The 26290-nt window shown below is 53.5% G+C and overlaps 2 protein-coding genes and 4 non-coding genes across 6 annotated transcripts in view; 5 read left to right on the top strand and 1 right to left on the bottom strand.

Moving 5' to 3' along the window:
- Positions 1–7887, top strand: part of DKC1 (dyskerin pseudouridine synthase 1) — a gene marked incomplete at its 5' end in the record, with an annotated part of 14843 nt that extends 6956 nt beyond the window's left edge. The window contains 9 exons of the mRNA XM_033514152.1: positions 362–488; positions 848–978; positions 1940–2083; positions 2531–2651; positions 3383–3501; positions 4506–4609; positions 5050–5116; positions 5727–5885; positions 6254–7887. Coding sequence (XP_033370043.1) covers positions 362–488; positions 848–978; positions 1940–2083; positions 2531–2651; positions 3383–3501; positions 4506–4609; positions 5050–5116; positions 5727–5885; positions 6254–6322 — 1041 coding nt within the window. The remainder of the gene's footprint in view (positions 1–361; positions 489–847; positions 979–1939; positions 2084–2530; positions 2652–3382; positions 3502–4505; positions 4610–5049; positions 5117–5726; positions 5886–6253) is intronic.
- Positions 687–762, top strand: LOC117244387. Its single transcript, XR_004497356.1, has one exon. It is a non-coding gene; the product is annotated as a small nucleolar RNA SNORD83 (small nucleolar RNA).
- On the top strand, positions 1141–1275 carry LOC117244393. The gene has a single exon (XR_004497362.1). It is a non-coding gene; the product is annotated as a small nucleolar RNA SNORA36 family (small nucleolar RNA).
- Positions 2888–3135, top strand: LOC117244388. Its single transcript, XR_004497357.1, has one exon. It is a non-coding gene; the product is annotated as a small nucleolar RNA SNORD17 (small nucleolar RNA).
- LOC117244390 lies at positions 3783–3858 on the top strand. The gene has a single exon (XR_004497359.1). It is a non-coding gene; the product is annotated as a small nucleolar RNA SNORD83 (small nucleolar RNA).
- On the bottom strand, positions 7781–26284 carry MPP1 (membrane palmitoylated protein 1). Its single transcript, XM_015626585.3, has 12 exons — positions 26157–26284; positions 19666–19809; positions 19248–19326; positions 18168–18253; positions 16972–17040; positions 13941–14137; positions 13570–13676; positions 12597–12677; positions 11966–12046; positions 11425–11627; positions 10986–11060; positions 7781–9000 (listed from the first exon to the last, which is right to left on the bottom strand). The coding sequence occupies exons 1-12, from the start codon at positions 26262–26264 to the stop codon at positions 8824–8826; spliced, it is 1407 nt and encodes a 468-aa protein (XP_015482071.1). The 5' UTR covers positions 26265–26284; the 3' UTR covers positions 7781–8823.
- Positions 26285–26290: the final 6 nt, after the last annotated feature.

The following is a 26290-nucleotide window of genomic DNA, read 5'->3' as shown; positions in this document are numbered from 1 at the left end:
TCCAGACATCCTGCAGTGCCCCAGTGTCCTACTGGGAGCTGCTGTGGTGTGTGGCTGGCTGCCTGCAGGAGGGGAGCAGTGCTGGCAGGGTTGGAGCCCCTCTTTTGGAGGGCTCCAGCCTCACTAGGACGAGGCATGGTGTCTGATCACATGCTGCCATCTAATGGAAAAATCCTGGCAGTGCTCACTGGCATCTCGATCACATCACTGGCTTGGATTTGCTTTATTAAATATGGCATCACCAAATCAGGATAAACCTTGTGGTTTCTCACTCTTGGAAGTGGACGCAGTTGCTGCAGACTCCAGGGCGCTCCTGCATTAGGGCACAGGTGTGAACTCTTGCTTCTCCTTCCTCCCTTAGGCCATAGAAACCCTGACAGGTGCCCTGTTCCAGCGGCCACCCCTCATTGCTGCTGTCAAACGACAACTGAGAGTCAGAACCATTTATGAGAGCAAGCTGGTGGAGTATGATCCTGAGAGAAGACTAGGTAAAATAGGACTTTTCTGCCTTCTTCCTGTAAAACTGACAACTGATAAAATTTTCTGTGAAATGTGCTGCTTTTGGCAGATGTCTTAAGACCTAAATCCTCCCATTGTCCAGCAGTAACTGCTTCATGCATTACTTCGGTGTGCTGGGAAGCAAATCTCATCCCTTTCTGTACTGCTGCACCCTTCACTGGTAAAGAGCCAAATGATGCAAATTAGATGGCATTAGCTCTCAGAGCAAAGATGACCTTCATCTATCACCCCATACTGATGGCTCTGGGAAGGGCTGAGCATACAGCTTTTCTTGAAGGATGTGGTTTATTTTCTGCTTCAAAACTCTATATCCTGCCCTGCCTTTTAGGTATCTTCTGGGTGAGCTGTGAAGCGGGCACATACATCCGAACCCTCTGTGTTCACCTGGGATTGCTGCTGGGCGTGGGGGGCCAGATGCAGGAGCTCCGCAGAGTCCGCTCAGGCATCCTGGGAGAGATGGTACAGTGGCACCTCAAACTATAACCAGCTCATTTGAAACTGTCAGAATTGCAAGAGTTCCTTGGGACTGTGTGAGTTTTACAGTGTTAGGAGGAGGTTTAGGCTCAGGGAGTTTTGTGAATAGCCCCCAAGCAGTGAGAGCTCTTGCTGTAGGTGGTCTATAACCAAAGTGTTGAGTTCAGTTCAGGATGTTGCTCCTGTTCTGGTAATTAAACTTTGGGATAGTGAATGACTGGGAAGTGCACTGTGGTGGCTGAAAGTTTGTTTTATGTCACCTGTGTTTCTCAGCCTACAGACCCCAGTGTCCCACAAGTTCAGGAGTGTGAAATGACTGCTTGGAGTCAGCACAGCTCAGGGAATGTGGCTCATTGGAATGAGCCTGGAGAAGCAGTCTTAAGTGATCTTGAACTCTTTTACAGTCTTTGCACTCTGGTGATAGACAGGTCCTGCTGCTGGTTCAAACTCCAGAACTCATTTCTTTTTTTGCAAAACAGCAGTATGAGAATGCAAGTGCTTCCCCACCCATTTGTGCTCTTAGCACAGCTGTAACCACAGGCTCATTTCTGAATTCCAGGTGTTGGGTGCTCACAGCTGCCTCAGAATTTATTCAGTATCACAGATTAAAGAGCTGATTAATTTAGAATTCTGCTCATTAACCTTTGTCTAGGAGCCCCAGGAATTTAATTTAGGTCATATTTAAAGGTTTCATGTGGGCAGACCTTAGACCCAAATGCTGTCTGAGATTTGGACGGTCGAAGTCTGGTAGCTCAAGCCAGGCTGACCTCCAGCTACCGATGGAAAGTATTCTTTCCTCTTTTAAGTTGTGTTTTCATGCTTGTGATGGGCATCTGGTTTTATTCCCTTTTTCAAACATTACTTGCTGTTGGACTTTAGCTATTCCCTTGTGCATGTTTCAAGTTGGTGGCTGGTGGGAGAGTTTAGAAGGGTTTTGTCTTTGCAGGACAACATGGTGACCATGCATGATGTGCTGGATGCCCAGTGGCAGTACGACAACAACAAGGATGAGAGCTACCTGCGAAGGGTCATCCTGCCCCTGGAGAAGCTGCTGACTTCCCACAAGAGGCTCGTCATGAAAGACAGTGCAGTGAGTTCCTGAGGCAGTGCCAGGGGACAGACAGAGACTGCAAAGTGTCCTCCTGACTTGTGCAGCTGATAGAACACACAGGGGATCAGGAGCTGTGTGATGTCCTGTGCTGTCCTGATGGTGACTTGTGTAGAACCTCATATGGGCTCCTGCCAGAGCAGCACTAGGGTGCACGAGCAGTGAATTAAATGACAGAGGATCTTCTCTCCTCACTAGAGGAGGATGCTGATGGTTATGAGAAATCTGCCTCACACACTTTTTGCTGTGATAGGCGCTTTGATTTCTCCTTCCAAAGCTCCCAAGTTTTATGTAGTGGACAAAAATGAGTAGTTACCTTGGGATGATATTAATGGGATGGTGGTGGCAGTGGGAAGCTAAAAATTAGAGATGTTTTGTACTTCAATTCTTGTAATAGCTTCTAAGCCCTCCCATTCCCTACATTTACAGGTTAATGCCATTTGCTATGGAGCAAAGATCATGCTGCCTGGTGTTCTGCGGTATGAGGATGGGATTGAGGTTAATCAGGAAATTGTTGTCATCACCACAAAAGGAGAAGCCATCTGCCTAGGTATGAAATGCCTCTTTCTCTTTGTGTCCAGCTAATTGCAGAAATAGCAGACTGTGTGACAGTAAAGGCACCACAAATCAGTTCCTGTGTGCAGAAGGTGTAATTAGTGCTTCCTGATAGGGAATGTGGGCCCAAGGCAGCTGGTTTTGGGCAGGATGTTAAGAAACAGTAGCTGCATCAGTCCTGGGCAAGGTGTGAGGGGCTCAGCAGCTGTGTGATGCTCAGGTGTGCTGTGTGTGAGGTGATGACACAGTTTATCCATTCTCTGAGTGCAGTGGAGCTGCCCTCCTGCAGCACCCCAGCTCCTGTTCTAGGGTCTGGGTGCTGTGCAGCCTCCAGACATCCTGCAGTGTCCCAGTGTCCTACTGGGAGCTGCTGTGGTGTGTGGCTGGCTGCCTGCAGGAGGGGAGCAGTGCTGGCAGGGTTGGAACCCCTCTTTTGGGGGGCTCCAGCCTCACTAGGACGAGGCATGGTGTCTGATCACATGCTGCCATCTAATGGCACATCACACCACCTGGTAGATCACTGCAAAGGGACTCCAGCAACTGCCAGCTTGGCTTGAAAGGGTGTCCAGTTCTAACCAGGGTCTTCAGAGGAGCTGTGTGACAGTCAGTGAGTCCTTGGGGTGACACTGGTGGGAGATGTTGGTCATCTTTGTGCTGACAGAGGCAGAGCAGGCTGACACAGTTCTGCTCTTTAGGAGTTACTGACCTCCATGTCTGCTTCTGCAGCCATTGCCTTGATGACCACAGCAGTCATTTCTACGTGTGACCATGGCTTCGTGGCAAAGATCAAGAGAGTGATCATGGAGAGAGACACATATCCCCGGAAATGGGGGCTGGGTCCCAAGGTGAGTGCTCCTGTGGGAGTGGGGTCAGTCTCAGGGCAGTGGTGGGAGCCCAGCTGTTGAGATGTGGAACTTTGGGACCCTTAGGCAGAGCTGTGCCTGTGTCTGTTTCAGGGCCCTGCTGCAATCCTGCTGTGATGGTGGCAATTCCCAGTGTCAGGGCTGTGGCAGCCCACTGCTGGTAGAAGTGAGGCTTTCCCCCCCAAAAGAGCCTGGGGGCCACTGCTGGTGTTGAGGCATGGGCTCCTCAGATCTGTACAGTGCCAGCCCTCCTCTGGTGAAGAGCCAAATGATGTGAAGTGGATGGCATTAGCACTCTGTGTAAAGATGACCTTCATCCATCACCCCATGCTGATGGCTCTGGAGGGGCTGGGCAGGTGCTTCTTTTCCTTCTGGTGCAACACTGCTGAAATTCACACTGTGAGACAGGAAACTGCCTGAAGGACAGGAGCAGTGGGAACACCCAGTGTTGGGTTCCTCTCCCACCTCAGGCATGTGGTAGTAGCTCAACTGCAGCCAGGCTGGCCTGATGCAGGTTGGACTCAAAACTCTGTGTCAAGCTGCTGTGGCTCATCCCATTCCTGTAGTTCAGGTGAAAGCTTTGGGGCAGCCTGCACATAACTCACAGCAAAGATGGGGTAATACAGAACACTTCAAGCATTTTGGAGTCCTTGGCAAAACCTCGCAAACAAGTGGTTCAGCTCAAATGCTGCAGGTCATTAAGCTGGAAAAACCCAGTCAAAGATCCAGACTCCATGATGTGCAGTTGTATTACTGTTGCTGTGACTGCCCCTTCAGATTATCCATTATTTACTGATAAAGATGCTTCTTGTCTGAGATTTAGGCTTCTGTGCAGGGGATGTTCTGTCTCATTTAAGGTCCTTGAGCAGTGGTAAATAGGTAATGCTGTAGTTGGCTTGGTTTGTTGCTAGATTCCCTTCTCTTAGCTTGAGGGAAGATTTTTCCTACCTGGAGCTGCAGTTTGACTTGTTGCACTTTGCTTTCAGGCCACTCAGAAGAAGATGATGATCCAGAAGGGTCTACTGGACAAGCATGGAAAGCCCAATGAGAGCACACCAGAGTTATGGAAGAAGGAATATGTGGATTACAGGTGGGTACTGGGTGTGTGGCTCCCACAGGGTTGTTCAGAGGGCAGCACTACGCAGCAAGGGCTGGGCTGGATGCTGCTATTTGTGCATGGATCATGTTAGGCTTGGCCCAAGGCTGGCTGGACCTGTCAGGTGCAGTTGCATTTCTTGGAGTGTGTTGCTCTTGGGCAGCATTGGAAGGAAAGGCTCTGAGCAGACAGTTATCCCTTTTTAGCCTGTTGTGGTTTTAGAGGGAGTCAGTCTGCTAAATTAAATGGGGGAGGCTGTGCTGTTGCCCAGCCCAGCCAGTTCTGGTGCTGGCTGCAGGTCTCCCCCACAACAACTTCTCCACCCAGCTCCTGGGGTGGGTTACAGAGCCCTTTGTGAGGACAGGGATTTGTACCAGTCCAGAGCAGCCTGAGGCAACAACTGTCCTGTGCAACCTTGGGATCTCTTCTTTCAGGGATACTTCCAGGAAAGAAGCAGCTGCTGATCACCAAGCTGCTTCAGAGGTGGACAGGGCTGCAAAAGTGAGTATTGACAGTGCTCTCTGGCTCTTACTTTATGGCCCTGTTATTCCCATTATCTGCACATACCTTGCACCTGCATTTTGGTCTAATGATGATTTTTAGTCCAGGGTCTTCCATGCCCTTTGTTAGGCACAAGGTCAGCGCCCATTCACAGTTCCTTAGCTGGGACTCAAGCAATTTCCCACCACCCAGGGCACAATTTGCAGCTCAAACACCAAGCTACTGTCCCTGGGCATACTCCTCAACACAACACAAGAAATACATTGTATGGAGCCACAAAAGAGATTTGTTGTGCCAGAGAACCTTTTTGGAGGCTACAGAGAGCTGCAGAAATGTCCATGCAAGAGTTGCACCTAAAGTTCCCTAACTCGGGGCTTTTGCATGTCCTTGGAAAGGTGCCAGCAGTGTTTTAAACTAATATCTGGGATACAGGAAACATTGAAAAATACAGGGGGTAATTCTGGCAAAAGCAAATCCTAGGCAGTGTATGCTGGAGAAGTCTGCAAGTCACCCTTCTGTAAAATGAAGTTGTATTGAAACAGGCAGTTTTCTCCTCACCTGAGCTTTGTTGGAAGGTGTTGATATGTCTGACAATGTGTTTCCCTAACAGAGAAAGCGAGACTCAGAGAGTGAAAACGAGGAAGATGTGACCCCATCATCCCCTGCCACCCCACCACCAGAGGAGCTGAGCAAAAAGGCAAAGAAAAAGAAGAAGAAAGAAAAGAGGGCCAGAGAGGCAGCTGAGAGCGGGGAAGAGCAAACAGAGAGGGTATGGAATTGTGTACTGCCATGGTATGGTCCAAACATAGTGGAGGTTGCTGTCTGTCCTTAAGTACCAGGACTAATGCAGCGTGTGTCCACAGAGTGCCAGGCCTTCCACAGCAGAGGAGGATGTATTAGAGATGCATTTTAAACTGAACTGGTGGTGGGAGAATAGGACAGGTGGCCCAGAACAGTTGGTGGGTTCCTGTCAGGCCACCTCTGTGCTCTGGTGCCCTGTCATGGTCCCCAAGGGAGGATGGTGCTGGAGTTTGATGTGGGGAGTCTGCACTGCTTCTAGGATGGAGCTGTTCCTCCTGAAATGGGCAGGGGGGGTTCCTTTTTGATGGCTTGCTGACCTTTCCAACCTCTCCACAGACCAGTGAGACCAGCAGCACCAAGAAGAAGAAGAAGAAGCAAAAAGAGGTAGAAGAAAGCTCGGATTAAGCAGCTGCGTCTGTCCAAAGTAGGCAACCTCATCAGTAAGGAGGAAGGAGTTTTAGGCCTTGAAAAGAGGAGGACTGGCTTCGTGGCAGAGGAGCCAGCAAGTTCCAAGTTCTTTTTATATGAGTGAGTGGGTGTTTGCCCTGCTCAGGTGCCCCTCTTCATCCTGTTTTAAGGGTTGCCAGAGGAGCAGGGTGCCTCACTGTTCCTGCACTGGATTGATCTCTAAAGCTGAGCACCATGATGCCAACAGATGCGGTATCTTCAGGGAAACTGTAGCTTCTGGCTTTTCCTTGGTTTCTGTTTTCACCTAGAGAGGGTGGAATAATCTTTCTCTCCCCACTAATGTACTTGCTCTTTCCTTTTCTCCCAAGGCTGAAGCTGTTACCTGACAGTTAAAGAATGTGTTGCTGCCTGGAAGAGTGGCTTTGTCACAGCCCATGTGAATGTGTTTGCATGGGGACAGTCAGATCAGTTATTTCTGAAGGACTATGTTTTGTTTTAACCTGGCCACATGCTTGGCTTGACCTTCAGTTCAATGAGAACACCCAAATTATTTTTCACTCCTTTTCTTCACCTTTATCATGAAAGGATTAGAAAATTTAATTCCTCCTTTCTGTTTATAGCACAAGGACGTGCTTGTTCTGTGTGTGCTGATTCCCAAACCCCCTTGCCTCAGTGACCTGGGCAGTGTTTCCTTTTTGCTGCCTCTTTGCTCTTCTCTATCTCTTGGACTGCAACGCTTTTGGTTGCCTTGCCTGGTTCTGGTGTGTGCTCTGAGGGCTGGAGGGCAGAAGGTGACCAGGTGACTGACCAACGTGTTCTTGCTGCTGGGACTGGAGCCCTGAGGAAAAGCTTGGTCAGAGGCAGCTCTGCCAAGGGGCATTGGGTGTGGGCTTGAATGGTTTCAGATAAATTTGTTGCTAGCCTATCTGGAATGCCTTGTTGGGGGCAGAAGGTCTCTGCTCTGTTACAGGGTTAGTGCTGAGCCAGCATTTAGCTCATTCTAATGGGGAAGGACCCAAGGCTGTTTTGTTCTGAGTTTCATCCCTGCAGAGATTCTGTTAACTGTTGGTTTTAACCTCGTGCATTGCTTTAGTCTTAGTGGTCTATCCTCCCCTCCACTGCTGGAGATGCAGGCTGTGGGGACAGCAGCTGGTGGGTGTTACAACCTGATCAGAAAAAAAAAAGGTCCATTTTTATTTACTCTTTTTTTACAAAAAAGAAATAAAACTTCTGGTTTTGAACAGGTGACTTTCTTGCTCCTCTGGCTTCTCCCAAAAGGTCAGTGGTATTCATGGGGCAGGGGGGATAGCTTTTACCACGTGCCCAGCCTCTGCCCCTCTCTTGAAGAAGCTGCTGGGGCAGAGAAATGTTCATGTTGATGAGGACCCTCACTAGAAGGGCCTTTGTCTTTGCTTTGTCAGCGCCCAGCCTGTGAGGTAAAACACCAGCCATGGCAATGTTTCAGCGCACATTTATTGCTGCTCATTGTTTCCCTGCAGTGGATCAGAACAAAGGTCCCTATTGCACATAGATTTTTATTTTTGGCATCCTTAAAAAAAAAATTGCACAAGACTTTTTAACCACCTTCCCCTTGCCCCTATAGCTGACTGAACACACAAATGACATTTTTCACCTACGTGGTGGATGTGGTGATACTTCCCAGACATGGTGGCATGGGGCTTGTGAGTCAGTACAAACCCAGGGCTGAACATGGCTTTCATGTTTGCATACAGTGAGAGACACCCTAGACTGGAAAACATGCCTGGACGATCTTTGTAGACACTTTTCTACTGCATGCAACAGATAGTTGTGGCTGGATGTAATTACCCATTGAAGGGTCCCTCTGGGGTTTGGTCTGTGGGACTGGCTCAGCTGCTGCCCAGATTTCTCTGGCCAGGCAGTAACAATCCAAGCTGCACGGTGAGAATTCCAATACAGTGAGTTTTTACACCTTTTATGGCTGCACAGGGTGAATGAGAAAACTTCAACCTGGGAACATGGGGTGAGGCCTGCCTGGGGGTGCTCTGTGCCACATTCATCATCCTCCCCATTTGTGAGAGGAAACCCTTGGATTGAGAAGGGAAGGGTTTGCTTTGTGTGCATTCCTGCCATGGCAGGAGACATCTTCCTGGAAAAGCCCTCGTTCTGCCACTTGGGACTGCTGCAGGGAGTCAGCTGGGTGCTACAGCAGGACTGTGCTTTCCCTTGCCCAGGGAGGGCAGGTAACTGTGCTCTGAGCTAACCTGGGCTCTGCTGTAGCCCCTGCTCTGCCCTGCAGTGTCACAGGAGGTGCCTGGCCCCCAGGCAGCCTCTGTCCTATGTTTGTTCCCCCAGGAGGGGAGCTGTGGGCACCCTGTGTGTGTGTGTGAACCGAGACCATGTCCGTGGAGCAGCGGAGGAGGGGAGCTGTGCTGGGCTGTGGGGCAGGGGACGTTGAGGAGGTGTTTCCCAGTGGCTGCAGGATGGTTGATGGGAAGCAGATGGGCTCAGGTGCCCCTTCAGTAGACCCAGGAGACAGGCACCCACTGTGGAGAGCTGCAGGCCTGCTCAAAGGCTTCCTGCAGCAGCTGGAGGCTCTCTTCCACATCGTTGTTGACCAGGGACAGGTCGAAGTAGTGTGCGTACCGGCTCCGGATGCTCTCCGAGTCCTTGCGGAGCTGCTGCAGAGCCTCTGACTGCAAGGGACAGGACAGTGCTCAGGAGAGGAGCTTCACAGCACACCCCAAAGGAAAACACCCTCCCAACACCAAAACTCCAGTGGTTGTGAAGAATCAGAGCACAGAGAATCCTTAGAGCTTAGAGTCGGATGGGTCAGGAGCTGTTGTGTCATCTCTGGGCTTGTGTCTGGGGCTTTTGCTGGACTTCATGTGGTGCTGGGAGCATCAGGTTACCTGCCAGAGTGAGGCCACCTTTAAAATGCTCTGTGGCAGCTCCCAGGGAGAAGGTTCACAAGCAGCAGGCTGCTCAGTGCTCTGGTGGGCATTCACCAGGCTTCAGAGGTTGGAGGTGGGATCCCTGCAGGATGCTCACTTCCCCACTGGCTTTTGACCAGAACAGCACCAGTTGGCAGAGCTTTACCAGCCTCTCCACTGGTTTTAGTGCTGTACCTCGATAGTAAAAGCCAAGCTGCCACTTCCCTCCTGCCAGTGTGGCTGGGCTGCCCAGCTTGTGGGGGCATCCCAGGGTTGCAGCTCTGCCTCTAGCAATGAGGTCCAGACTGTTTCCACACATTTCCTAATGGAGCTTGAACGACAGGCAGCTTCTGTGCCTGGACAGGAGGGACAGCTTGGGGTGCAGTGCTTGGCTGAGCTCTGCTCTGAGCAGATATTAATAGACCTAAGCGGTCTATTATTATATCTATATCTAATTATATATATTATATATCTATTATCAATAGATGAAATAGACCTAAAAATACATTACCAGACCCAAATCAGACCAGTCTTTGCTTTTTTGTTAGACCACCTGGGTATATATCACAACAGTGATACCTTTGGTGGTCAGCAGTAAAAACGTATCACAGGTGGCACAGTAATATTAGTAACACCACACCCTCCCTCAGGGCACAGCAGGCTTCTGTCTTTAAGGTGTTCAGTTCAGCACTGACAAAATTTAAATATAATTATTACTGCAGGGGGAAAAGAAAAAAAAGATAATGCTTAGCTACCTTCATCTTGAAAGAGTTACTGGAAATATTAATCTCTTCTTAAAAAATTAATTTTTCCTACATTGTGGATGAAGCCAGCAGCTGTTGGGAGTGGGGAGGGAGGGCATGCAGCAGTTTATGTTCCTGTGAGCTCTGCGGGGTCACATTAACTCTGCTGCATCCCTCCCCTCAGAGCTGCAGGGTTATATTTAGTGCCTGGCAGCAGGGCTGGCCCTGCCCACTGCAGCAGGATGTGATTCCTCTCTGGAAGGAGGCAGCGGTGGGTGACAGTGGCCCTTTCTGTTCTGAGATCTGTCCCCTTCCCCCTGCCCCAGCCTTCTCCATCAGGCAGTTAATGTGTCTCTAAATACCTGCACAACACTTGCTCTGAAGGTGGCATAAATACGCTCTCTGTAAACTATCTGCAGCTTAAGCTTTACAAACACAAAGTTAATAGGTTGGAGGAGATGGCCGTGTTGCCATTGAATCCAGGAGAAGCACAGCTCTGCGTTTTCTTGTTGGCCTCTGTCTTCCCATCTCCCTGCCAGGCTGGGGTGTGGGGCAGGGTAGGCAGCATCCCTGCATCCAGAGGGCTTTCTGGGAAGAGGTAGCCCGTGGCTGCCAGCCTGATGCTTGGCACTGAATGAGTTAACTGCGCTATCAGTGCTGCTTTAATCCTCACGTTAAAGGGATCAGCATCCTAATGAGGCAGAGAATGAAAGGAGCAGTTGTTTGTGTGTCTATTTGCATAGCTGATGGTGGGATAAATGCTCCTGCCCCTCTGCTCGGCTGTGCTCCCCACTGTGATTATGCTGCTGGGATGAGGGCTGCCAGAGTATACAGCTGCAGGAATTGGCAGTTCCTGTTTCTCAGCTCTGGGCTGGGTTCTGGACCACCAAAAGCCAAGCAGACAGGAATATGCTGGTGAGGGGCCCTGGGTTGCTGCAGCAGGTGCTGCCATGGACCGAGCAGCCCAGCCAGAGGGGGACAGGAGGGGACAACCCTGCCACTCACCTCCTCTGCCTTGTCTGTCGGGGCAATGAAGACTATGAATGGGGAGAGCTCGGCCGTGCGGACGATCTTGAGGGTCTGTGGAGAGAGGGGTGCAGTTAACAGAGTGTGGCCCTTCCCCAGGCTGGGAGCAAGCACAGCATCATCCCCTTACAGTGTGGGGGCTGTAAGAGACACCTCTGGGGACATGAGCTCACTGGGTGGATTCCTGGGAAAGGGTCACTGCACCCATTACCACAACAGCCGGGCTGTGGCCTTGCTGTCAGGTGTGTGCTGTGACAGGGAACACCCTCACTGTACCCATGTCTTGGGAAGGGAAATGCCACCCCAGGGCTTGCTGGCTTTTTCCTTTGGATAGAGAAGGCAGGGCCAGTCACAGCCAGCACCAGGTAATGCAGTCTGTGGCAGCCCCTGACCCCCCACCCCTTCCCCTGCTCCCTACCTGGGGCTCGATGTCCAAAATAGCGACTTTGTCCTGCTGGTGGATCTTGTGCACTGTTTCAAACTTGGTGCCAAACATGTTTCCCTGGTAGCTTCCAAACTCCAGGAACTCATTGGCCGAGATGTCCCGGGTCATCTCCTCGGTGGAGACAAAGTAATAGTCCTTCCCATCCACCTCATTCTTCTTCTGGGGGCGTGTGGTGTCTGGGGAGGGAGAGAGGGTGAGTGCTTGCCCCCAGAGGAGAGGGGAACAGTGGAGCAGGCATCAAGACTAAGCTGTACTAATCCCCTGCTAACTGCTTCGGACAAGTAGGGACCTCAGCCAGCTGGGGACAGGCACTGGATGAAAAGGGTGAGGTGTCTGTGTGTGGGTGCCTCTGTGGCTGAAGGTGGGTCCGTGTGGGACTGCAGGCAGGGAGGCCTTGCATGTGGGGACTTCTGACTTCAGGGGCAGGGAGGAGCATCTCCCCACCTCCCACCTGCTGTCAGAAGGTGCTGGATCAAAGAGGTGAGAGGAAATGCAGCCTGTGCTTGGTACTTACATGGAGGTGGGTACATGAACTTCTCTGGGTTGTTGCTGAGCAGAGCATTCTTGATGTGGCTGCGGCCCACACCACTGGCCCCTGGAGAGAGAGAGATGGACATTAGAGCTGGGCTCAGAGCAGCTTGGTGGGAGATGCTGGGGATGTGTTTTCTGGGCTGGTCTGTGGTGTCTTCTACCTCTGGAAGAGGCTCTTCATGCCCTGGGGATGCTCATCTCCAGTCCCAGCCAGAGACAGCACTGCTGCCTGCAGAGCAACCAGCCTGGCTGGACTGCAGGCTGCCCATGCCTGTGGAGTCCACCACTAAGTGCTCAGTCCCCACAGCATGGGAGCTCTTGCTTTGGTGCAACTGCAGGGCTGCTTTTAATACACATTTTCCATGAAGATACTCGGGAGTTGTAAATGCCTGAATTAACCCTTCCCCAGCATTGCAGCACAGATGCCTGACCATGCACAATGCTGCAGGGAGGAGGTCAGCCTATGGGATGACTGCTGCAGGCTGAAGAAATGTTCCCCAGACCTTACTGGGTCTTGAAGAGGTGTGCTGCCCCAGCCCCTGTGCAGTCCTGGTTGCCCCTGGCTCCCAGCACACAGCCCCTGTGCTGCAGAGGATGCCTGGGATAAGACCTACCAATGAGCACCAGAGTCTTCCTCTTGAAAGCAGGCAGCCTCACCACCTCCTCGTAGGAAACGACATCCAGCTGGTCAAAAACTGGGGTGGAGGAGAAACAAGACATGGAGGGGTCAGAAATGGCTTGGCCACACCAGCATGACCGTGTGTGTGTCAGACCAAAGCCAGGTCAAATGGACAGGAGTGGTCAGGACTGGGCTGGGAGCTCATCCATGTTTGGCTGCTTGGGAAAAAGAGCAGCACCAACAGCAAGCAGCATGTGAGGGGCAGAGTGGGTGCTGGGGAGCTGCCAACGAAGCCAGGGGTGCTTTTGCTCAGTAATTCTGCTCAGGACAGTAGGACCTGGGAGCTGGGTTGGAGGCAGCAGGATGCTGCAGGGAGCTTGTTGCTGGGGGAGCTTTATATATCTGAGTGACTTTAAGCCTTGTTTGTTGCTGGTTGGAGCCACAGGCTGGGCCAGGAGCCAGCAGTCTCTGGGCACCCACCTTTGCCAGCTCTTTACTCAGTTTAGCATGGGGTGCTTGCATGGGTGGCTGAGGGGCAGTTCCCTACCCCACCAGGCCAGGCCTTGGCAGCTGTGGGAGCAGTTCAGGCTGTTCCCTGGCTGCTGAACACTCAGCTGACAGCTCAGCACTGCCACTGCCTCCCCTGTATCCAGCAGCCTGTGGGATTTGAGGCTGAGGAGCCTGAGCTCACAGAGCCAGGACTGCACGGGATTGGCACCAGGGGAGAGCACAGGAGCTCAATGCTGAGCCAGCCCTGGCCTTGTGCTCTACATGGGGACACAACTGTGGCCACATGAGGAACATGAAGACTGCAGAAGATACTCAAAAAAGCTGACAGCTGTGGGGGATCCTGAGATTCCACGGCTGACACAGCTGGGCTGTTTGGTTGGAGGACAGACCCGGCCCTGCCTAGAGCGAGAGGGAGGGCCAGGGCTGGGGATTGAGCCCACTGCCCTGCTCACACTTACTTGAGCTGTGCTTGGCCAAGTATTTATCTTTGCACTTCTTCTTCTTCCCAAAGGGGCTGCAGCTGGGGGATTCACTCTGGCTGGGCTGGGTGACGCTCGCCACACGCCTGCCAAGAGAGGAGCACACCACCATAGCCCACCATAGTCCCAAGCCCTGGGACAGCAGCAGGATTGTCCTTCAGACTTGCAAGAGAAACAGGCTGGCTGCTGGGACAGGCAAAGGCTCACCCTGCAGCACATGAAGGGGACGTTTTCCTCCTTGTCCCAGCAGTGACAGTGGTGTCACCCAACACAAACTCCTGACAGCTCATGGTCCCTGCTCCCACCTCCACTCCCAGATCCAGCCCTTCTGGGCAAATCCAGGGACCTACCACTCCTGCAGCTCTGGAGAAGGGATGAGTCCTGCTGACTCAGTGCAGGAGCCCTCCACCCGGCCCTGCCACCAGTTGCTGTCATCCTTGTTTATGATCTGAATCACATCACCAATCTGAAACTTCAGTCCTGCTTCTTTGCAGGGGATCAGGTTGTCTTTCTTGGGGTCATAGTCAAACTGTGCCCTCATGAACATCTGCAAAAGACAGAGGAGACCAGAATCAGCATGGCCATGCAGAGTGGCTGAGTTTGGCCCCCACACTGCATTCCCAAGCAGTGACTGCAGAGATGGCTCCAGGCCCCAAAAGGCTGTGTGGGGTGAAAGGAGATGCACAAAGCTCAGGGGGAAAGTCTTGGGCATGGAATTGTAGTGAGATGTGGTGGTGAATGGATGAGGGCATCCTTGGCCTTACTGGGAGCTGATGACAGGGCTGCTGCCTCTAGGCACACACCCACCCACAGGCGCTGTTCAAACCCTGCCATGGAGCCTCCCTGCAGTGCCCTGGGTGCTGCACAGTGCTGGTGAGTTTGGCCAGCCACAGAGGAGTCCCACCAACGTGGTACACAACTGGGGTCTGCAGTGGAGTGAGCACAGAGGTGGTGTTGCAATAGAGACCCCAGGGACAGGCATGGCTCAATCTCAGTGCTCTGTGCTGCCTTTCCTCACAGCTGGGCAATCCCTGCATGGCACAAGGCCTTGGAGAGCCAAGGCTGCAGTACTGTATCCATCTCTGCCTTGCGGTTTCCTGGTCCCTTTGGCATCAGCTACTGTCACAAAATTACAATTCATCACAGCTGCAACTGGAAACGAGCTGCTGCTATTGCTTCCCAGGCCACTGTGTACCCTCCTGAGGCTGGGGAAGCCCCGGGGACCAAGAAGGTGTGAGAAAGTTTGCTTTCCCTGTCCCTTCTGCTTGCTCAGCTCCTTGGGAGGTAGTCTACAGCACCCACTCCCAGCAGGACCCTGTCAGGACCAGAGAGGAGGCAAAGCCAGGCAGGGTGTGGAGGATTAGGAGTGAAAAGCAGAGTTTAGGGAACACTGAGCATGACCCTGGCAAGTTACCCTAGAAACATAGCACGTAGCAAGGGGGAAAAGAGTTTCACATGGGGTGATGCCTATCCCGTCATTAGATGTGATAGGCAGAAATAGAAACTCATCCTCCCTCAGCAGGGTAGACCATCCAGTCCTTGTTCCACATTAAAACCATTTCCCTCAGCTGTGCTAGTGGAGGCACAGAGCCATCAGGACACAAACATGGTTCCCTTTCACTGCCAGAAAAGACCATATGGATCAAGCTGTGACATGAGAGCGCTCACAAAAAAATGGAATTAGGAAGAACAATAAGAGTGGAATCTCCTTTCAGGATGAGGACTGCTGCTTGCTTTGAAAGCACTCTCCGGCACCAGGAAGCTGATCATCCACACAAACATGAGGGATACACAGCAGGCACTGCCCAGAGCTCTCTGCTCCTGCAGCACTGGTGTCCCCAGCCAGGACACTTTGGAAAGACCCCCCTACAGCAGTTAGGAGCTGCCATCAGACAGCTCCACACATCACCCACAGCTGCTCAAGGCTCTTTGACTGCTGCTGCCAGCCCCTCTCTGGGGCTACTCAGCTGCTAATCAGGCTTCAGCATGAGAAGTCTTAGTCTTTTAAAGTGAAAGGGCTGCAGGGAATATGCTGGAGGGGACCTCAAGAGCCTTGAATGCTCTGTGCTTCCTCTCATCAAGCCACTCCCAAGCAGACCTGCAAGAGACACTCGGCCTCGTGAGCCAGGGCAGGGGAAAATCATGATGCCAGATCTCCACCATCCTGCCTGGCAGGCACTGAAACAAAGGTGATGGTGGGGATCCAGGAGTGGAAACAGTCCAGTCTTGGTGGTGGTACTGCCACAAACAGACACGAGCAGCTGTGGCTCTGGGGAGCAGACAGCACCACTGCTCTGGGCACTGCAGGACGGAGTACAACTGTGCTGGGAAGGAGTTTGTCCTTGTGTCTTTCCCAGCCTCAGGTAAACCAGCAACTGCATTCTTTTCCTCTGGGGTAGATTCTCCCCTGGTATGGAGTTGGCCAACTGGAGCTGGCTGGGTCAGACAGGGAGGGCAGATTGACAGCAGGGAAGGACAGGCACGGGCCAGTGTTTAATAAACACATGAGCAAAGCTGGTTGAGCAGGACTGGGGACAGCATGGACTGAGGAAGAAACAGTCACCAACACTTGCCACCATGTTCAGAACGTCTTCTCTCAGTAAAGAATGACATGTGCTCCCTCAGCCCAACCCAGCACCATCCAGCCCCTACCCTCTGCCTCTGAACTCCTCTCCTTCCCCTGCCTGTCCACAACAGGTTGTCCATGACATCCCCCAGGCACTGGGGTTGGCTCCTGCACCAAGACAAGACAGCAACCCAGCTAGCAGGCCCTGAAGTCTTGGCAGAGAACACAGCCCTCCCCACTATTCTACTTCAGCCACAGCAGGACTTCCAAGGCAAAGCCACACAGGTGTCACCCCCTGGTGACACAGCATGGCCCCCACATCCTGGCAGTGACAGCAGGTGCAAGGAACTGCCTTCCTCCCCCCCACTGCTTCCTTCCTCCCATGCTGTGTGCAGCGGCATCCGGACCGACGTCACCTTTCCCAGGGCTGGTGCACCCGGCCTCGGTGACAGCAGGGACCACAGAGCCAGGGCTGCCCCACCACGAACAGCCATGGCTCTGAAGGAGACCCTCAGGTGCTCCCTGGTGTGCACCTGCCACTGCTTTCCCATCCCCAACCAGCACTGCTGGCTCAGACATCCCAGCCCCGGGTTCCTATGCACACTTTGGTAAATACACCACACAGGCCCAACATACGGTTGTTTGCAGTGATGTAAGCAGAGGACAGGTCCCTCCAGCAGCTCAGACAAGGCAGCCCCTTGCCCTGGCTGAGCACAGCTCCCTCCCCAGCGCTGGTCCTGCATGGTTTGCTCTGGTCCCACCCTGCCCCACAGCCATGTCCCAGCACTGCCCGCAGGTCCAGAGGCTGCACTTACCTGGAGAGCAGGGAGGCGGCTTTGCTGGTTGGGAATGACTTTTAATGAGACCATCCCCTTGGTTTCTTTCTAGTGAACAAAGGGGAGAAAGAAGAGTTGGAGGAAGTGGTGTCTGGAGGCAGGTCAACAGCAGCAACCTGTGCAGGGAGGTGCTGAGTGCCAGGACCTACAAAGGCAGGGCTCCTGCGTACCCCATCGTGCTGTGGTGCTGGGGGACACCACAGCCTGGTCAGAAATAGCTGTGCTTGGCTTTGCCATGCTTGTCCCATTCCCATGGGGGACACCAGCACCCCCACAAGGCTCTGGCTGTGGGCACTGCTAAGCACCACCAGAATGAACATGGAGACCTGCATCATCTCCACCCTGGCTGCTCCAGTGAGGAAACTGGGAGGAGAGGCTGATTCTTCCAGGTGCCCTCCATGCTGGCCCCTTGCTCTGGCCCTCCTGGTGATATTAAGAGGCCCAGCACTCTTGCCTGCCACAAGCCAGTGCACTGTTGCCTCACATGCATCACCACACCCCCATGGTCCTGTGGGACAACACATGTGCAGGCCTGGAGGGGCCTCCTGGGCCAACCACTCTTCTCAGGAGGCAAAAACAAAGAAGCTCCTCCTTGATCCTGCTGTCTGGAACAGGGACATCCTGTGGACCTTTGGCAAGGCCAAGCCTCCTGCTTAGGCTGCTGGTGGGGGACCTCAGCAGCACCACCACCTCCCTCCAACAAGGTGTCATATGCTGGGCATAGATCAAGATCATCAATGTACAAACCCAAGGCAGGTCTGAGGCCCTGTCCAAAGCTGTCTCTGGCAAGGGCCTGACAGGATCACCATGAATTAGCAGCAGGCAAACGGCACCAACATGACATGCATGTGTGGCTCAGGTCTGCAAGAGCAGCCAGCCCTGGGCTGGAGCTGCACACCAGCCTTGGCAAACAGAGGTGGTTTCCAAGCTCCACACAGGATCAGCACATGCTGGGGACCCAGTCAACAGCCTTCAGTGCTGCTCCAGGAGGCCAGAAACAAGCAGCAAGCACAGACCCCACTGGGGCTGCATGCAGGATGGTTTCTGCCACATCACAGTGCTGTATGTAGGCAGCTGTGTGCTGGCTCTGGTGTGGGGGTGGGGATGAATGCTCACAGCATGCAGGCCAAAAGGGTCCTTCCCAGAAAACAGCCCTGACACACACAGATACCTACCAGCATCTTCTGCAGCTGGTCAACTGAGTGGTTGCTTGCACTCTGCCCATTGATTTCTATGATTTCATCACCCACGTGAAGGGAGCCTGCCAGCAATGTGAGAAACATGAAAACGCAAAAAAGGAACAAGAGGTGCTCACTAAACCAAATTTACACAGCTCCATCAGCCTCCAGAGCCAGAGCACTGCAGTGTTTGCCTGGCAGTGCTTCTGGAACCACACATCCCATCTAAGCACATGGGAGGAAAGCACAAGGGGAATGAATTCTTCCCCCTCCACCCAATACACATACTGAGCCAGTCTGAAGGTCATCAGGCTGCTTTCCACTGCATGGAAAGCGCTTTGGACTGGTAAAAGCACCTGCATCAGCATTTCAAACACAGCCCCAAGTACCTCACCTGAAGCCAATCACAACCTCCTTACAGAGCCCTTAACACAAACATTCCTGACTTTGTGTGTTTTCAGTTTATATACCCAGGCAGATTACAGCCTCAGATATACTACTAAAAATCAGGCTCCAGTAGTGTTATTGGAATGGCTCCTGTCTTATTTTGGCAGTGGTAAGCACAGACTTCCCACTTGGATCCAAGGCTGGAAAAGCAGCCTCTTCTAAGCAGAGAACATCTCGTATCCACGCCTCCTTGGCAAGACCCAAAACCAGAAAATAGCACCTATTTATTTCTTTTGGCACCTTCTTTTGGTCTGCAGGGCCAATCTACAGGATGCCTGTCCCACCTGTGCACTTTAGGAATGGGAAGAGCTTCCCCCATGGTCTCCGGGGCATGATCCATCTCTTCTTACAGTGACCCCATCATGAGACAGAGACAGATGATCTCCAGTTCCTTTTTGGGAGAGCCCTTCCCCCAACCCTTTTTTTATCACTAAAGCCTCCAGTGTTTTAACTTGACAACCATGCAGAGAAACTAGTGAGTCCCAAGTTCCTGACACATCCCTAGGGGAGGAACAGGCACAGATGTCCATGACACAGGGGAAAGTGCTGAGGACCTGCATTACTGCTGCATGGGAAGAAACCACCTGCAGACGTGCACCCCATGCACTGCTTCTACAAAGGCCTTGTTACCTTGTCTGTGAATCATGCCCCCATGGAAGATCCTGGCCACCATGCAGCTCTGCTTGTCATTTTGCTTCAGCGTGATTCCCTGGAAGACAGGAAAATCCATGACTGCTCACTGCAGGGGAGAGCTCTCCTGCCCTCACAAAGTCCTCTCCAAGCCCACATCCACAGTAGGCTGTGCAGTGGCTGGGGGGAAGACCCTGCTAGGCCAACTTAGGCTGCTTCAGCTCCTCTTGGCACAAGCATCACCACCCTTTGTGGGGCTCATTTCGGGTCCCTGGGCAGAAGGCAGAGTCCAGCACCTTTTTCCCATGGCCGACATCTCCAGTGACCTGTTCCCCTCAGGGCCAGCCTGCTGGCACAGCTCAACCTGCCCCTCCACCCCCTGGGTGCCATCCAGCTCTGGGGCCTTGCCAGGTCTCACCATGGGCTCCTCGGTGACCTTCTCGAACTGGACAAGGCGGATCTTGCGCACCTCGCGGCTGTTGCTGTGCGAGGGGCTGCCCAGGGTCGCTGAGCCGTTGGTGTAAATGTCCTCAGTCAAGGCGTTTGGGGACTGAGTCATGGCCTGTCGGGGCAAAACAGAGACCACGGTTTAGAGGCTCCACCTGGGAATGTTGGATCCCTGCTCTGGGGCTGAGCTACTCAAACGTGTTAAGGTGCCTGCAGCACAGGTGGAGCATGGGGGAGGAGAAGACACTAAGAGCAAGAAAAGGAAATCAGCAGAAGAATTTGAGCCTTGGAGATGTGGATATGGGTATAATCTTGCAGTTTTCCAGCCTGGGAAACACAGGAGGTAAGAAAACTTGGGAAAAGCTACAGGAAGCAGAAGCCAAAAGAGTCCATAGCTGATCTTCTGAAGCAAAGAGTCACAAACACTCCTTGTGTGTCACAGCAGCACTTGGCCCACAGATGGCTTGTTGCAGAGCTTGAAGCCCAGGACATCTTCACAAGTAAACAGAACAGTTTGGGACACACCTCTGAGAACTGGAGCCAGGCTTTGTTCGTGCTCAGTTTGCAAGCTGAACCTTTCCTGACCTACATCTCTGGGCAACTGACATGGTGCAGAGCCATGTACACAACATCCAGGCACTGAAGGCAGTGTGCTCCCAAGCCAGCCAGAAACATCCCACTCCCCTTCCCAGCTCCTTTCATGCTGGTTTGCACTGGGCAGCCAAGCACAGGCTTTCAGTCCTGAGGAAACCTCTGTTCTTGGTTTCCAGCACATGCTGGCACCAGGCCTGATGGAGAGTGCTTGGGGTCCCATACAAAAACCTCCAAATCCATCTGGCCTGGTGAGCTTCTCCCTCACAGCCCAAGAAAGCCTGACACAGTCCTGTTAAATCCCTCAGACATGCTGGACAATGTCTCCACACAGCTCACAAATGGACCTGTTTATCCCCAAGTGCAGTGGACTTTCCTCAAGCTCTCCCAAATCAGTGCTGGCCCAGCAAAACCCAGACCAGCTTGAATCTGCAGCCCCTGCATGCCCTCCTGCCACAAATTCCCACACCAGCCCATGATGCAAAACAAACCCTCCTGTCTGTCCCACTCCACACCAGACTCCTGGCTTTGCTGCCCAGTTTGCAGCCCTCACCCTCCCTCCCTGCAGTGCCTGAGCTGAGGCACAGCCAGCAAAGCTGCAGGGATGCCCAGCAAGGTCCTCACCGGCATCAGTCCTGTACCAGCGACGTGACCATGCCCAGACAGGCAGAGCCAACACCTCTCCCCACCACAGCCCCGCTTGTCAACTCAGCACCAGGGCCAGAAGCTCCATGCCAGGAGCTGGGAAATATCAGCCTGACCCCCCCCGCCTGCCCCAGCTCGCCCTCAGTCACCCCAGCCCCCTGGCCTGGAGCACAGGAGAAGCTGCAGCCCCACACTGCCAGGTGGGGAGGCAGATCTGGTCAGGCCAGGGGAAGGCTCATGAAGAGCATCTGCCACTAGGCTGCAGCCATGGCACTAAACCACAATAATATGAGCTTTGGTAGGGATGAGCTGGAATGCTGCTGGCTGAAACAGTGATCCAGCTCTCTGCAATGGCAGAAAGCAGGGAGGGAGCCAAAGAAAGGGGCAGCAGAGTCAGGCATGGTCACTGTCACAGCCCCCAGAAAGGGCACTGATGGGGATGGGCCAGGGAGGGAAGGGCTCAGGGAGCTGTGTGCCCATGATGCAGTGATTTATTTTTAAGCTGACTACTTCCAAAAGTGCCAACCAACCTCCTCTTCAAAAGGGGACCACGTGGGCTCCAGCTGCCAATGGTTTAAACGTGGAGAAGAAGGCTGAATCCCAGCCCAGAACAGCACCCAGGTCATGGACTTGCAGGATGGAAGCAAGAACAACTTGCATCCATCCCCCCCAGCCTGGCTTGCCAGCATTCAGCAAATGCTCCCACACCATTTGCAGTGCAGAGGAACAGACCCAGTGTGCATGCCTAGAGCTGTCCCACAGCTCTCTGTCAGCTGTCCCCCTCTGCCAAACCAGCAGGTGCAAGGAGGAATAGGAGGACAAGGATCTTCTCCAGCTGGACCTGAGGCCAAAGTGCCCATGAGGTGGTTGGAGTCAGCATAGATCATACTTATCTTGGTCATGTCTTGGAGAAGTGTTAGACCATGCAATTCCTGGCTTCAAACATCTAGGCTCAGCAGAGCCCAGTGACCCAGGACACAGCACAGTCTGCTCCAGGGACTGGGAGTTCCCATCCTCACCATCCCCATCAGCTGAGCCTCCTGGCCCCGACCTTTGCTTTCTGCTGAGAGCTGGAAAAAACACCCAGCCCTCGATGCTGACGCAGCACCAGTGTCTCCCTGGTGACTCCTGGAGAACAAGGTCTGTCACCAGAGACTGGCTGCTGTGCCTGGGGATGGCCACCAGTCACTCAATGGCAATTCTGAATGCAGAAGGGTCCTCCAATACCAGAGCCATGCTGGGATGGTTTGGGCTTTTCTGCTGATGGCACTGGGCAGCCAGTGGATGGTGATGGGAAAATGCCTGGGTCACAAAGACAACCAGGATCCTCGGGGTGGCAGATTCAGCCCTGATGCTGCCACCCAGAAACAGGAGACGTGTGTGGCTCTCATGTCCCATACACATGAGCTGGCTGGCTGGATTGCCTTGCACTCTCCTGGCAGCTGCCACGCTCTTGGCTGGCTTGGCCCAGCACGGTCTGTGACCTCAAGAGCCTTTTGAATCACGCTGCTGACAGGCCAGACTCTGCTCCTTGTGCACTGCTCCACAGGAAACTTCTGTGAGTGCTGCTGAGAGCCAGCGTGGCCACCAGCCACTGCCAGCTCTGCACAGCCCTGGGCTCTGCCACTGCCAAGGCCCATGCTGGGACAGATGTGGGGCAAGGAGGCTGTGGGGCTGAGCTGTGCAATAGGGGTGCTGGACAGCCCAGCACCCAGCAGCCCTGTGTGCCTTGCAGCCGGCTGACAAGGGTACAAATCCTCCTGCACAAATCCTGCTCCAGTGGCAATGCACACAAGAGCCAGCAGCTCCATGGGTCAGACAGAGGTGCCCCACAACCCCCTGTTTGCACTTTCCTCAAGAGCCCAGATTTCTGCCCCTGGGGCAGAGGAAGTGCAGTTCCTTGGGCAGTGTTTACCAACAGGGAATGTGGTGAGGATCCCAGGACTTGGCATCCTGGCCCCCAGTGGGGTCAGCACTGTCTGCCAGGGTTGCTGCTGCTGCTGTGCTGGTTCCACCAGGCTGCATGCCATGGGCAAATCAAACATTAACTGGGCAGCTTGTTTGCAGGAGGCTGAAGCAGCACTTGAGGAAAGCAGCACTGCAGTGCAAAGGGCAGGTTCTGAGATTTGGTTCCTGGGCTTTCCTCGCTGCCCTAACCAAGAGACTTTGTATCAGGTAGCCTTGGAAAAACAGGGCTGCCTGGTGAGTACCTGGTGAAAAGTACTGCTGGTTTTGCCAAGCAGGCCCCCAAAGTACAGCAGGTTGGATGCAAGAAGGAACCCTGGAGCCAGGTTTCTCTGGGATTGCCCTCTTGGCTGGCAGGAAGACACACTCTTCTCACACTGTGAGGAACAAAATCCCAGCTCCCTCCGTGAATCATCACCCCTCACATTATAATTGCCATGGGGGCATGCAGGGAGATTGGGGCACTTCTTGGTGCAGAGATGTCCTGATCCAGCAGTATTTTTTTCCTCCCACCCTCCAGTGCTTCCAGCCTTGCCTCCCTGCCCATCCAGGATCTGTCCAGCTCAGTCCTGTACAGCTTAAAAAATACAGCAATGTGTATAAAAAGCAAAGTAGCAAAAAATTTAGCTTGGGAGCTGCTTTAGGGCTACTCCAGCAGGCTGGAGACAGCAGCACATGGACATTTAATTCATTCTGCCAGGTACTGACATTTCAAGTCTGCCTGCACAGTCACAGGAACAATCTCACCTCAAACCCTTTCTACCAGTATGACTGAAGTTTAAAAACAAGAATCAAAGCAACAAACATTTAAACCAAAAAGGATTACATTCCTGACACAGGGAAAAGGCCCTGCAACACCAACAGGTCTCTGTGGGAAGGGGAAAAGAGAAATAGGAGGGATACAAAGTGGTCGTGGCAGCCAGAAGGTGCTGCCAGCTCTGTGTGCCCTCACACTGACTCCAGATCACAGAGTGCTGCAATGGAGATGGGCCAGATTTTCAAGGGAGCGCAGTCAGCTTTGCTGAGGCACCACCTTCCCACCAGAAAAGGCTGATGCAGCCCTCCAGATGTGTTTGTGAAGCTGGTAACCTCCAAGGGACAGCCAGAGAAACCACAACACTGACAGAAGGAGGAGCTGCCCTGCCACTCCATCCCAGCTTCCAGAACAAGCCTTGCAAAACAGCTTTTTCCCAGTTGCTGTTACACATAGCAACACAGCAAAATACATTTGAGATGAAAAAGTTGGAACCAGCCCTCCCCACTTCATTAGTCAAAGGCAGAAGTTTTAGCTCAGCTTTCAACCAGGTTTTACCTGTGGTTGATTCAGGATTTTGTCCCTGGGAACTGTGGCCTCGGTCTGCTTTGGAGCTGCTGCCAGCTAGATCCTGAGAACTGCTGCCCAGAGGCAAGTGCAGCGTTCCCTCTGCTCCCTCTGCACCGTCAAGATCACCTCTCCCCAGAAATACCCTCCTTTTGTCCACCAAACTCCCAAAGGTCACGTTCGCTGCCCATTTTACAGCTGGGGAACTGAGTCACAGATGATAAAGGGACAAGCCCAAGGTCATCCTGCCAACCAGGTGCACAGCTGAGAATAAAGCCCACACCTTTCTTGTAAATCTGTACTTGTCAGTCAGGAGATACGGCAAAGATATGCAGGCACATGGTGAGGCTCAAGAGAAGCCTGGGATTGTTTTCTAGCAATAACATGGCTTCCACTTGCCATGATTTGCATGCCCTGTCACCACGTGAGGAACACAGGACAGCATTTCCCAGCACGTGGCTCTGCCACAGAAAATGCAGAAGAGAAACCTCCCAGTCACCCTGTTTGATTCCAGACCGGGAGCAGCCAGGCAGACTCAGCACCCTTCCCAAGAAGGGACATTGCTGCTGGGCAATGTCCTGGTGTCTCATGGAGGGGCCACAGCCACTGCGGGCCAGCACCATCTCTGCGTGCCCATGACACAGAGACAGGTATCTGTGACTCACAAGCTCAGGACACTGCTGGAAGCCAGCCCTTCAGAGCTCCTTTTGAAAGGCCTCATGCAGATCTCAGTTCACCATCTCTCCCTTTATCCCTGCTAAAATAATACACCATAACACCAGGAAGCTGTAGGGCAGCTCCTGCACTTTCCACGCTCTGCTGCTATTGGCAATTTATCCTTGCTCTGCAGCCAGGCAGGCCCTCTGCCTGGATCTGGCAGGCAGAGGGATGGGAGAGCTCCTCTCAGCAGTTGCCTGGTCCAGATGCTTTGCTTTAATTATTTTTTTCCTACTTTTTTTTCAAAGCACCCTGCCAGGGTTGAACCATGAAAAGCAGATGAGCCACTGGTGCGAGACAGATCTGACAAGCCTCTTTTGCACGTTTAAGTGTCCAATACGATGGGCAAAGGACGGCACTTCAGGGAAATTTCCTCCCTACTCTCTCTCAGAGGCTTCCCACAGTTGCAAGGGAACCTTAGCCCAGGCACATTATACCATGGCTTCACCAAGAATGTCTTTCAAAGCTGGAAATCTCTGCCGGGAGAAAAGCACCAGCTGTTTAACGCTGGCAACTGCCGACCTTCTCCTGGTTGCACCCAAGCTACCCCAGACAACACTGAGTGAAGAAGGAGCCCACGCAGCAGAACCGAGAGGGCTCCTGCAGCCTGCTCCCCTTCTGTTGAAGATGGGGTGCTTGAGGCCATCGGCTCACTCCCTGTCCCTGGCAGGCCTAAGAAGGGCTGCCCGCATCCTCCTTCCCTGGGGAAGAGACCCCCACCCTCCTCCAGCCTATGCTGTGGACCCGGAGGTCGCTCAGCAGCTGAATCAGCTCATGTGACAGGCAGTTCCAGTTCAGACCAGCTACAACTTTGCAGCAAAACAAGCACATCCGTGCGTGGCAGGATGCTGGAGCCTTCCTCCCCTGCACCCAGCTCCTTCTGCCCTGCCGGCTACGCTGGCTGACCATTCCCCGGAGGCGCCCCAGATCCCCAGCGAGCATCCCCGCTCCCGGGGCGCCGGGGACCAGCACAGGGCACGCGGCTGGATGCGCAGCCTGGTCCCTGCCTTCGGGACCTTTGGGACCATGCTTCGCCCCGCATGTGCGGATGGGGCGGGATGGAGCGGGATCCCCGGGGGAGCCGTGCCGGGCCTGAGCCGGGCGCAGAGCGCTGGGCTAAGGGCCCGCAGGAGAGCGGGGCACGCCGGGGCTCCCTACCGGGGCTCGGCAGGGATGGGGCCGGGAGCGGGGCGCAGGGTCTGGGGGCGTACCGGGCCGCTCACCTCGGGCTTGGGCCGGTTCTGCAGGAGGTGCTCCAGGTAGAGGTCGGAGAGCGCCGTCCTCATGCTGCTGCTGCCGCCGCCGGCGCTGCGCCCTGACTTGAGAGTCATCCCGGCGGCAGCTGCGGCCGGCCCCG

The sequence above is a fragment of the Parus major genome, chromosome 4A, assembly GCF_001522545.3.
Source record: "Parus major isolate Abel chromosome 4A, Parus_major1.1, whole genome shotgun sequence".
NCBI classification, from domain to species: Eukaryota; Metazoa; Chordata; class Aves; order Passeriformes; family Paridae; genus Parus; species Parus major.
The sequence above is the reverse complement of the archived record's forward strand: the minus strand, read 5'-3'. Positions and strand labels throughout refer to the sequence as shown.

What these genes read in the sequence shown, in the direction of transcription:
- MPP1 (XM_015626585.3), bottom strand. Translation starts at nt 26,264, where the DNA reads ATGACTCTCAAGTCAGGGCGCAGCGCCGGCGGCGGCAGCAGCAGCATG. An exon ending in CTTGGCCAAGCACAGCTCAA is followed by an intron (nt 12,678 to 13,569) that starts GTAAGTGTGAGC and finishes CCTCCACCCCAG; the next exon opens with TTTTTGACCAGCTGGATGTC. An exon ending in GTTCATGTACCCACCTCCAT is followed by an intron (nt 11,628 to 11,965) that starts GTAAGTACCAAG and finishes CTCCCTCCCCAG; the next exon opens with ACACCACACGCCCCCAGAAG.